The sequence below is a fragment of the Calonectris borealis genome, chromosome 2 (genome assembly GCF_964195595.1).
Source record: "Calonectris borealis chromosome 2, bCalBor7.hap1.2, whole genome shotgun sequence".
NCBI classification, from domain to species: domain Eukaryota; kingdom Metazoa; phylum Chordata; class Aves; order Procellariiformes; family Procellariidae; genus Calonectris; species Calonectris borealis.
The window spans coordinates 29,159,980-29,172,620 of record NC_134313.1 but is presented as its reverse complement, the minus strand read 5'-3'; the positions used below and the strand labels follow the sequence as shown (position 1 = coordinate 29,172,620).

Below are 12,641 nucleotides of genomic sequence, written 5' to 3'. Positions count from 1 at the left end.
TTGTACTACCTGTACTAAAAAAAAAAAATCTGCCAGAAAACCTTATGTCCAATATTTCAGAGAGGACTCTAAACAGTTTGTTTAGTTTTCTCATGTCCTTACAAAACAATGTAGAAGTTTGAGTAGAAGGAAAAGTTACAATTCATGAAGTTTCCCCCTTTCTTCTGAAACTGGAGACCAAATGAACTTTAAACCACTCACAGATGACTGGTTTGACGTATCACATAAACCCCTGCAAACGTAAAACAGCATCTAGAAACTAAAGAGTATTTGCTACCAATTGCTCCAGATCGGCACCTGTATTATTCTAACAAGGTACTGTCACATTCTGTGGAATATATTTTAACATGTAGCAAGCGCAGCTTATTGTGAATCCTCTGCAGCTTTGCTTCCATTATGTGCACCACTGAGGTTTGTTTACCTGCCGTTTTTCCCCCCCCGTTCTTCAAACTGTTCTACCAATGGCTATCATCAAACACACTAAAGAAAATAAATTAAATTGCTAAGTCACAAAGTGATTTCTCTTCTTCACCACTTATTTCCCCCAACTCAAATGTCTGGTGTCCAGCATCCACCTTGTTAAAACAATACATCCAGAAAAATCATAAAGTCTTGAACGCATTTAAAGTAATTTCACAAATTTCTTTCCCTGTTAACTGACATTAAATTTCAACAAGTTATTTTTCAAATGCCATGTATTCTTACAATTTCCATTCATTATGTATTTCATTTCACAGTATCTTCCAAAGCATACAAAGAGGAGAAGTGATAAAAACACAAGCACCCATGCAGTTTACCTTTTAAAAATACATGATGGAAATTTCTCACCTGCATAAATCATGCGTCCATAAAAAAAATCCCAAACAAACAAAACACAACTGTCTCCCTTTTCAAGATAAAAACAGTAGCAATACTGGCTCGGATTAAATTCTCTCATACAATAATGGGATTATTTTACACTTTTCTACCTAGAGAAAATAACTGAAAGGGCTATTCTACAGTACTTATTTATTCCAAAGTAAGAATTCCCTTTTCACGTTAATTCAACGATGAAAACAATGAATATTTTATTCTCATATAGTGAAGACCAAAGCACGTTAGTCTCACTTCAACTCTTAACAGACAATTAAAAACCCCTGCTATTTCAGGGAATTCAGTGGTCAGGCTAACTCTGTTTTGACCAAAGTTTACTGTAAACTCAGTAACTAACTGCATACTGGGAAAATATGTCTACATAATGAAATACATCGGATATAATTTCTTCTATAAAAATATAATTTTCTTTATTTTAATGTATCAACTCCCAAAAGATTTAAAATGTTGCTTCAAACATATCAACAAAACAAGTTCCTAGTTAGAGCTAGTAACATCTCTAAGCATACAGTGAATTCCAAGAGCTCATTTTATAACTCTACGATGAGAGCAAGAAAATTGCCTGAATATTAAAATGTGTGTCATATTAAGCATTCTTCCACAAATAAAGTTACTGTATTTCACATATTCTGTCAAATATAATCAGATAAATGTGTAGTTATTTGATAATCTAAGTCCCATAAATTTGATTCTGTGACATTGAAAACATGATGCTTACCTTGCATGATTTGGCAACTGTTGCATGGACTGAATAGCTTTTATTAATTCAACAAAAAAATCTGGTTTTATAATTGGTCGACCACAAATCAAAGCACATATAGTCTGTAAAGACAGAACATATATATTTACTGTATGGAAAAAATTCAGCTAGAATATGGTTCAGCTGACATTAGGGTTTTAAGATCTTAGATGTGGAAAACATCACACAAACAAATAGAAGACTACTGAGTTTTGCGACTGAAAAACAGGATAGTTTGGCTTCTAACAGCCCAGCTTTTAATTACCGTCTTGACCAAAGTTATGAAAATGTACAAGGCAACGGATGAAAATCAGTAACAGTCTTCAAAATTGGCTTTTTTTCCACTTCCTTTCCCTCCAACCTCCCATCAACATACATCTCTTTCTAAACTTGAAAAGGAAGAGTTCATTGCTTTGTAGAGAAAAATCTTGAGCAGGTCTAGAATTTAATTCACATTTGTGGGAAAACTGCACAGCAACGCCATCAATATGCAAAAGTTCCACATACCTTAACAGTAACTTTTACTGATACCATTACAAGATGAGTACACTCGTTTGTCCATTCATTCACTACACGGCCTCCAAGCTGCTGGATGGCTTGATTTAAAGCAGTTTTCTGAGCAACATCTAAACATGAGGAGCAGACAACTAAGGGTTCATACTCTACTCTGAAAAGAACAAGTAAAAGAGAATTGCTTTAGTTATTTCAGCCAATCATTATGAGGAACAGAGCTGACTTAACTGTCTTGCTTGTGTCTCAGGGAAATTGGGGGAGGAAGGGAAGAGAGGACCCATAACTCTTACGGAGATCAAAGACTGTGCTTTAACATTTCCTAAAGAAAGTTAATACTCATTTTTATTCAGAAAAATTAACAACATTTTGACTTCATGCCTGAAATATTTCTAAGGACTTTTGGGTCTTACACAAACATCACATAGAAATAGTGATTCAAGAATACTGCAAGGTCAGGGAATATCAGAACTTGAGTGTGTGCTTCTAAAGGCAAAAGTATGCTCAACAGAACAGTCCACAAACAGATTAGTATTTAAAAAATGTAAGTGTCGTACAATGCAAGTTCAAGTAACTTTCTTTCCTAACTCTGCTGTCACCCTTGACCATAAGCCTATTTATATTTCTAGATCTTCCATATGGAATTACAGCATATCAAATTCCATTATTTGATTGGGTTTAGTCTACAAAGCAGAAAGAAATTTAAATAATCTTTCTGGTAGAACAGTCACAATGTATCTGGTCTCATGGCATGATTCCTGTACCACATTTCAGGTATGTTTATCTAAAATATCAAAAATAATTTACTGTAATAAGTGGAGGAGAATGCCATTTTTTCCATCAAATAATACCAGCAGCAGTGACAAAACAGAGTCAAATTTTAAGGAACAAAGCCAACTTCTGGTTGCTTTAATGTTGATTTTAATGGTCATTAGAATTTTTCTACTTACCTGCCACTTTATTTCAAGAAGTGCTTCATATATTCAAGCAGATAGCACTGACTACCATATTAAATTTGAAAAATTAGCAAGTTAGCTTCACTAATGAGAATGCAGGCATACATCACAGCAACAAGCATTCAATGGCTAGCACTGCACAAAGCACCTCCAGCTATCTCAGTTCTTTTCTCGTTACATTATTAACAGCTACGAAGGACTCAGACAAGCTCTCTCCCTACCCTAAACTTTCCTCCCTTCTTTAGAACCATTTATGTTTTAGGATTTTGTTCTTTACCTAACATAGCCTGAAAACACTCACTGTACATGATACAACATCTTCTAAAATGCCAATGCTTTTCTATGAACAATTCATTTCTTAGTGTCAAAATAAATTATATTATAAAAATACGTAATGGAGAACTATTGCAGAAGCAGGTGTGGAACACAGGCAAAATACTACTCACCTCCTCTGCTTTCTAAAAACTCATTGCTGTATCGCTTGCCAAGTTGTATGATGTGCAAAAATACTCTTTTCAAAACCTGCAATTTCCTACTTGATATTTTATAATCAAAGCACTTACCTAAACTTGCTCTGAAAGACTCCAAAGTTGATTCTGTCACCAGACTGCAAAGACACTGAAGTGCCATTGAGTTTTGATCCATTAACAAAGGTACCATACTTAGATTTATCTGTTACTGTTAATATAGGGACTGAGAGAGACTGGCTCTGAAAAGAAACATAAATAAGCCATTATAGTTTATCAGAATTACATAATTTTATCAGAAACAGGTTACTACCATTATGGATCAAAGCAGTAGATAAATAAGAAAAAGTCCACAAAATACCATCCTAAATAAAGACTTTGGACAATGAGGCTGGCTATGTGTAATTATTCAACTTCTGGTTTTCACTGTGAAGGAATGAGAATAAACATTTTTAGCTTCAGAACTTTTGTGCTTTTTACATTCAAGTCTTTTTGGAGGCTGTGCAAGGCAATCATTCACCAGCCCAAAGCCTCTGCTAGTGCGATTCAGCAAGGCTCTGAGATTTATTATTGATGCTTTCACCTACCATTCAGCCCTGGCATAGATGCCCAAGTCACTTTCTCTCTCTTCCTTCCAGGAGCATTGCTAGTCTTCCACAAGCTGCAGGGCATGGTGACACCAGCATGTCTTGAGACTGTCCTGGTCCCGGCTGGGACAGAGTTAACTTTCTTCCCAGTAGCTTGCGGGGTGGGCTGTCTTTTGGGTTTAGTGTGAAAGGAGCGTTGATGGCCCATTGATGCTTTGGCTGTTGCTGGGTGATGCTTGCACCGGGAGGGGGGAGCACAGCCAGGGTGGTGGACCCAGCTGGCCAATGGGGTATTCTATACCATGTGACATCTGCTCAATATAAAAACCAGGTTGGGGGGAGGTCGCCCCCCCGTTTGTGACACGCAGTTGGCGGTCGGTGAGCATTTGCATTGTGCATTGCCTGTTTTGTGTATTCTGTTATTGTTGTTGTTCTCATTGTTATTATTACTGTTCTACTTCGTTTTATTTCAATTATTAAACTGTTTTTATCTCAACCCGGGAGTTTTCCTACTTGTGCCCTCCCGATTCTCTCCCCCCATCCCACCGGAGTGGGGGGTGAGCGAGCGGCTGTGTGGGGTTTATTTTTGCTGGCTGGGCTTAAACCACGACAGTCCTTTTTGGCGCCCAACGTGGGGCAGCAAAGGGTTGAGATAACGACAGATTATTTAGAGCATATTAAGGAATTTATATCTGTTAATATATTAATTTGTTCTGCACCATGCTCTTGTTTTTACTGTACCTGTTAAAGATTGGAGTTGGGTTTTGTAGTCTGCTGTGCTCTGCAGTGATTAATGATGTTTTGCCTGGGAGGTTTGTTACTAAAACGCTGGCATTGGGGGTTATTTGGTATTTGGGATTTGTAATGAAGCTGTTACTGTATTTCGGGTACCACCTCATGGAGACCATTAGCAATTATACCTTTTCCTCCGAGAGATTTTTTATGGAGGAAATAGAGAATGGCACCCTTGCTACCTTCCTCTATGATGTCATCTCCTTTGCTAAAATAACTTGTCAATACCTTGAACATCCCTGGGTAGTTAAGATACATCTATTGGTACTCCTTGGGAATATTGTTGCGGTTTTATCCAAGGTTAGTAAGCAATTTAAGAATGTCATCCAGAGATCTGCCCCAAGGCTGGATAGTTATGAGTGGCAGGGCGAGTGGGATAGCATGGGCAAATGCCTAGGGCGATGGGCACCCCCAGTGTTCTGGAACTTTACCCCTGAACAAGTGAAGAACCCTGAAAAATTAGTAGAATATTTGGAAGTATGCTGTCACCCTGGCCATTCCAGGGAGATGCAAATCACTACAATGTGCTGGGGCCTGGCCCACGCCTACCGAGCCCTGTTTAACACCACTCAGAACCCCCAAGGGGAAGGAAACGTCTCTGCAGCTGATGACAAACCAACAGGCCCTGTGGCTACCCCACGCCCCACGGCAGGCACAGCGGCTACCCCATGGCAGGCACGGCAGCTACTCTGTCCCCTGCAACAGAGAACCAACCCATGCCGGTATCAGTCGCCCCTATACAAAAGAGAAAATGCACAAGAAAATCAGCTGGTTTAGTAAGGGATGAAGATGAACCAGGGCCATCACGAGAACAGGAGGAGAAGGAGGCAGAACCCGTAAATGAGATGGTGACCACCCGATCCCTATCTCTGGGTGAGCTCCGAGATATGCGAAAAGACTTCAGCTGTCGTCCAGGCGAGCACATTGTCACCTGGCTGCTCTGATGCTGGGATAACGGGGCCAGTAGCCTGGAATTAGAGGGTAGGGAAGCCAAGCAGCTGGGATCCCTTTCTAGGGAAGGGGGCATTGACAAAGCAATTGGACAAGGGGCACAAGTCCTCAGCCTCTGGAGGCGACTCCTGTCAGGTGTGAAGGAAAGGTATCCCTTCAAGGAAGATGTTATATGCCACCCAGGCAAATGGACCACCATGGAGAGAGGTATCCAGTACCTGAGGGAATTAGCCGTGCTGGAAGTGATTTATGATGACCTGAGCAACGAGCAGTTATCCAAAGACCCAGATGAAGTCAAAGGCACCCGACCCATGTGGCAGAAGTTTGTACAGAGCGCACCAGCGTCACATGCAAACTCATTGGCAATAATGACCTGGAGAGATGGAGAGGAACAAACAGTGGACGAACTGGCTGGCCAACTCCGGCAATATGAAGAAAGTCTCTCTTCCTCCCTACGGGCCTGTGTCTCTGCTGTGGAAAAACTGTCTCAGGAGGTCCAGCAACTCAAAGAGGATATGTCCTGCTCCCTACCTGCACGGGGCAGTCTCTCAGCCATTAGGAGCAAGCGTCCCTCTGCTCAAGAGAGGAGACATTGTGGGTACACACCCCAGGGCACCCTGTGGTTTTACCTGCGTGACCATGGAGAGGACATGAGGAAGTGCGATGGAAAACCTACCTCAGTCCTACAGGCACGGGTACATGAGTTGCAAGGGAAAACAACCACAAAAGGGGGTTCTTCCAGGAAAACTGCTGCTCCGGTCTCCAGTGAGAATTTCCCCAGACAAAGTAGAAGGGCTGATTCCACTTCCGACCTTAACAAAGGGACTTCTGACTCATACTTACAAGAAGTGGATAGCGAATATGATGACCAGGACTAGAGGGGCCCTGCCTCCGGTCAGGTGGAGGAAAGGGACAACCGGGTTTACTGGACTGTGTGGATTCGATGGCCTGGCACATCAGACCCACAGGAGTATAAGGCTCTCATAGACACCAGTGCGCAGTGTACCCTGATGCCATCAAGCTATAAAGGGGCAGAATCCATTTGTATTTCTGGAGTGACAGGGGGATCCCAAGAGTTAACTGTACTGGAGGCCGAAGTGAGCCTAACCGGGAATGAGTGGCAGAAGCACCCCATTGTGACTGGCCCAGGGGCTCCGTGCACCCTTGGCATAGACTACCTCAGGAGAGGGTATTTTAAGGACCCAAAAGGGTACCGGTGGGCTTTTGGTATAGCTGCGCTGGAGACAGAGGAAATTAAACAGCTGTCCACCTTGCCCAGTCTCTCGGAGGATCCTTCTGTTGTGGGGTTGTTGAAGGTCCAAGAACAACAGGTACCAATTGCTACCACAACAGTGCACCGGCAGCAATATCGCACCAACCGAGACTCCCTGATCCCCATCCATGAGCTGATTCGTCGACTGGAGAGCCAAGGAGTGATCAGCAAGACTCGCTCACCCTTCAACAGTCCCATATGGCCAGTGCGAAAGTCCAATGGAGAGTGGAGACTAACCTGGCCTGAACGCAGTCACGCCGCCACTGAGTGCTGCCGTGCCGGACAAGCTAGAACTTCAATACGAACTGGAGTCAAAGGCAGCCAAGTGGTACGCCACAGTTGACATTGCTACTGCGTTCTTCTCAATCCCTTCGGCGGCAGAGTGCAGGCCACAGTTTACTTTCACTTGGAGAGGCGTCCAGTACACCTGGAATCGACTGCCCCAGGGGTGGAAACACAGCCCTACCATTTGCCATGGACTGATCCACACTGCACTGGAACAGGGTGAGGCTCCAGAACACCTGCAATACATTGATGACATCATCGTGTGGGGCAGCACAGCAGAAGAAGTTTTTGAGAAAGGGGAGAGAATAGTCCAAATCCTTCTGAAGGCCGGCTTTGCAATAAAACGAAGTAAGGTCAAGGGACCTGCACAGGAGATACAGTTTTTAGGAATAAAATGGCAAGATGGACGTCGTCAGATCCCAACGGACGTGATCAATAAAATAACAGCCATGTCCCCACCAACTAACAAGAAGGAAACACAAGCTTTCTTAGGCGTTGTGAGTTTTTGGAGAATGCATATTCCAGATTACAGTCAGATCGTAAGCCCTCTCTATCACGTGACCAGGAAGAAGAACGACTTCAGACGCGGCCCTGAGCAACGACAAGCCTTTGAAGAAATTAAACAGGAGATAGTTCAGGCAGTAGCCCTTGGGCCAGTCCGGGCAGGACAAGATGTGAAGAATGTGCTCTACACCGCAGCCGGGGAGAATGGCCCTACCTGGAGCCTCTGGCAGAAAGCACCAGGGGACACTCGAGGTCGACCCTTAGGGTTCTGGAGTCGGGGATACAGAGGATCCGAGGCCCGCTACACTCCAACTGAGAAGGAGATATTGGCAGCATATGAAGGGGTTCAAGCTGCTTCGGAAGTGGTTGGCACTGAAGCACAGCTCCTCCTGGCACCCCGACTGCCGGTGCTGGGCTGGATGTTCAAGGGGAGGGTCCCCTCTACACATCATGCAACCGATGCTACGTGGAGTAAGTGGGTTGCACTGATCACACAATGGGCCCGAATAGGAAACCCCAGTCGCCCAGGAATCTTGGAGATGATCACAAACTGGCCAGAAGGCAAAGAATTTGGAATATCCCCAGAGGAGGAGGTGACACATGCTGAAGAGGCCCCACCATATAACAAACTACCAGAAAACGAGAAGCAATATGCCCTGTTCACTGATGGGTCCTGTCGCCTTGTGGGAAAACATCGGAGGTGGAAAGCTGCGGTATGGAGTCCTATACACCAAGTTGCAGAAACTGCTGAAGGAGAAGGTGAATCGAGTCAGTTTGCAGAGGTGAAAGCCATCCAGCTGGCCTTGGACATTGCTGAATGAGAAAAATGGCCAGTGCTTTATCTCTATACTGACTCATGGATAGTGGCAAATGCCCTGTGGGGGTGGTTGCAGCAGTGGAAGCAGAACAACTGGCAGCGCAGAGGTAAACCCATCTGGGCTGCCGCGTTGTGGCAAGATATTGCTGCCCGGGTAGAGAACCTGACTGTAAAAGTACGTCACGTAGATGCTCATGTACCCAAGAGTCGGGCCACTGAAGAACATCAAAACAACCAGCAGGTGGACCAGGCTGCCAAGATCGAAGTAGCTCAGGTAGATCTGGACTGGCAACATAAGGGTAAATTATTTATAGCTCGGTGGGCCCATGACACTTCAGGCCACCAAGGGAGAGATGCAACATATAGATGGGCTCGTGATCGAGGGGTGAACTTGACCATGGACTATTGCACAAGTTATCCATGAATGTGAAACATGCGCTGCAATCAAGCAAGCCAAGCAAGTAAAACCTCTTTGGTATGGAGGACGATGGCTGAAGTATAAATATGGGGAAGCTTGGCAGATTGATTATATCACACTCCCACAAACCCGACAGGGCAAGCGCTATGTGCTCACCATGGTGGAAGCAACCACAGAATGGCTGGAAACATATCCTGTGCCCCATGCCGCCGCCAGGAACACCATCCTGGGCCTTGAAAAGCAAGTCCTATGGCGACATGGCACCCCAGAAAGAATTGAGTCAGACAACGGGACTCATTTCTGAAACACCCTCATAGACACCTGGGCCAAAGAGCATGGCATTGAGTGGGTCTATCACATCCCCTACCATGCACCAGCCTCCGGGAAAATTGAACGATACAACGGGCTGTTAAAGACAACACTGAGGGCAATGGGTGGTGGGACATTCAAGCATTGGGACACACATTTAGCAAAGGCCACCTGGTTAGTCAACACTAGGGGATCTGTCAATCGAGCTGGCCCTGCCCAATCAAAACTTTTACGTACTGTAGAGGGGGATAAAGTCCCTGTCGTGCACATAAGAAATATGCTGGGGAAGACGGTCTGGGTTACTCCTGCCTCTGGCAAGGGAAAACCTATCCGTGGGATTGCTTTTGCTCAAGGACCTGGGTGCACTTGGTGGGTAATGCGAAAGGATGGGGAAGTCCGGTGTGTACCTCAAGGGGATTTAATTTTAGGTGAAAATAGCCAATGAACTGAATTGTATGATGTTAGTTACTATGTAATACTGTATGTCATCACTTCTATGGTTACCATATGCCATATTAACAGTATTACAGTAAGAATCACCCAGATTAATGTAGAATGAACTCCGATGAAACTGAGGAAGGTGCAACGATGATAGAACCGGACGAGCGCCCAGAACTGGCCTCCGCATGCAAGAGTCCAACACCACACACTATCTCTCCTGCCCTGAAAGACTGTTATGACAGGTGGAACTCGAAGTCATGGACTAAATGAATTCAACGGACGTTTTAGAGGGATGGCCCATGGACTAAGGGAATGATATCTCTGTGTGTATATATAAAAAGGCATGAAAAGTAGCGGTGACTAATTGGAATGTATGGGAAAATGTGAGACCTGGGCATGATGTAGATGGTATAGAGTAAGGGGTGGATACTGTCCTGCTTCCGGCTGGGACAGGGTTAACTTTCTTCCCAGTAGCTTGCGGGGTGGGCTGTCTTTTGGGTTCGGTGTGAAAGGAGCGTTGATGGCCCATTGATGCTTTGGCTGTTGCTGGGTGATGCTTGCACCGGGAGGGGGGAGCACAGCCGGGGTGGTGGACCCAGCTGGCCAATGGGGTATTCTATACCATGTGACATCATGCTCAGTATAAAAAACGGGGGGGGGGGGGGGGGGGTCGCCCGCCCTCACCCCGTTTGTGACACGCGGTCAGGTCAGCGGGTCAGCGGTCAGTGAGCATTTGCATTGTGCATCGCCTGCTTTGTGTATTCTGTTATTGTTGTTGTTCTCATTGTTATTATTACTGTTCTACTTCATTTTATTTCAATTATTAAACTGTTTTTATCTCAACCCGGGAGCTTTCCTACTTGTGCCCTCCCGATTCTCTCCCCCATCCCACCGGAGTGGGGGGTGAGTGAGCGGCTGCGTGGGGTTTATTTTTGCTGGCTGGGGTTAAACCACGACAAGACTCTTCTCAATATGACAGACACTGTCATATTTCCCAAATATGACAATTTCACAAGCCAAGGAGAACATCGTCAGCCTGTTTTTATGAAATTTAGCCACGTAATTATACACTATTTGCAGTATTAAAAGGACAAATAAATTTTATATATTTCATTTTAAACTCTATATACAGTTACATAAATGAATTCCTGCTGACTGGCGTCAAAAAGTCCATGAACATTGCAACATGTAAGGGAGAGTAAATTGCTGCTTGCCAATTCTCCTTGGGACATTTTTATTTTCAGTCCCCTAAGCAAATACAGAACTAATGATGTGGAATGAAACCCAAACTAAGCCTGCAGTAAGACAACTGAAGCACTTTCCACAACCAAGACCTAAAACTTGTCTATGTAATGAAATTTGATTGCATAATTTTCCTGCTATCATTACTTTAATACAAATTCCTAGTGAATCTTCACTCTGGGATAAAAGGAATACTCAGATGGGAGCTTGGACCAGTAGAATTATGCCACTAAATTTCTCAACATAGGCAAGCATCCCAGAGAAAAAAAAAAAAGTCAAGATTAAGAAAAGACAGGTGATCAATGGTTCTACTCCAGGCATAAAATACCTGTGAGAGCGAAATGAGAGTATGTATGTGAATTATCCCCACAGCGTATTGACAATGCAGTAAAATGCTGGCTACTTACAGGGGTTGTTTCAGGACGACTTACTGTCAGAACTGCATGACTTCGACTGATGGACTGATCATCCTGAATTAAAATTGCGCAGTTTTTGCGTCCAACGACATATTCTGTACCACTTAAAAGCCGATATGGCTCTCCTGAAAATAAACGAGACAGAAAAATGTCAATTTACAAAAAACTCCAAAACACTCAAAGCACTTAGGAAACATTCAGAAGTTTGTAGTATAGCTGAAACTCAACTTTGTCATGCATCATTTATTAGGCTAACTAGAAGTATGCATTTAGTTTATAGATAAAATTTCTTTCTTCCCCTCTTCCTTGCTTTGTCCATTATAAAGGGATACATTTTATGATAAACAAAGCAGTTACAAAAATGGCAGCACACTTTTTTCAAGGACAATGTATTTTTACTAATACTTTGCTTCTTAACTTTTCTCTTGTGTAACTTCTTGAAAATGACAACTACTATGTAAGATAGCTTTTCCAAAACACAAGTTTTAAGAGTACATATATAATTTATTTACATAACTTATTAAGAGATTCAGAGGAGAACATCCTCCTAATGAATGTGGGAAGATCTGCAATGTAAATCAAACTGATACTTAATAAGTTCAGTCTATGACCTATGCTTTAGCTCATTCTTGGTATCTGTCATCTAAACCACATGGTGGCTTTTCAGTGAATGGCTTGACTACATCCAAAAGGTGTGTGTTACCTACTAGTCAACAAACCCAGAAATGTTTCTTGAAGAAAATGAATGAGTAATTACAAATTAAATTTTAGGTAACAACCCTGGGAAAATAACTTTCCAAATATGAACGGTGCAGAAAAAATCATCCTGAATACAATGACAATATCAGTGTTTTGGCTCTTGCTCAAGAGTTTTCCAGGCAGTAAGAAATAACTCATTTCATTTCAATAGGATTAGGTACTGTTGCCACTAGGAGATAAACCAAACATCCAAAATTCATTCCCAATGAATTGGGAAATAAAGAGCAGATGCAGTTGCGATAGGACTGCTTGTAATACAGAAGAGAAAACATTTAAGTCAAGAAGAAATTTGTACATAATAT

General features: G+C 43.1%; 1 protein-coding gene across 6 annotated transcripts in view; it reads right to left on the bottom strand.

Moving 5' to 3' along the window:
- NBN (nibrin) overlaps positions 1–12,641 on the bottom strand; it is a 32,777-nt gene that overhangs the window by 19,155 nt on the left and 981 nt on the right. For all 6 annotated transcript variants that reach the window (XM_075141517.1, XM_075141518.1, XM_075141515.1 and 3 more), the window contains exons 2-5: positions 11,572–11,705; positions 3,642–3,787; positions 2,120–2,279; positions 1,592–1,695 (exon numbers count right to left, since the gene is read on the bottom strand). In XM_075141517.1, coding sequence (XP_074997618.1) covers positions 1,592–1,695; positions 2,120–2,279; positions 3,642–3,787; positions 11,572–11,705 — 544 coding nt within the window. The remainder of the gene's footprint in view (positions 1–1,591; positions 1,696–2,119; positions 2,280–3,641; positions 3,788–11,571; positions 11,706–12,641) is intronic.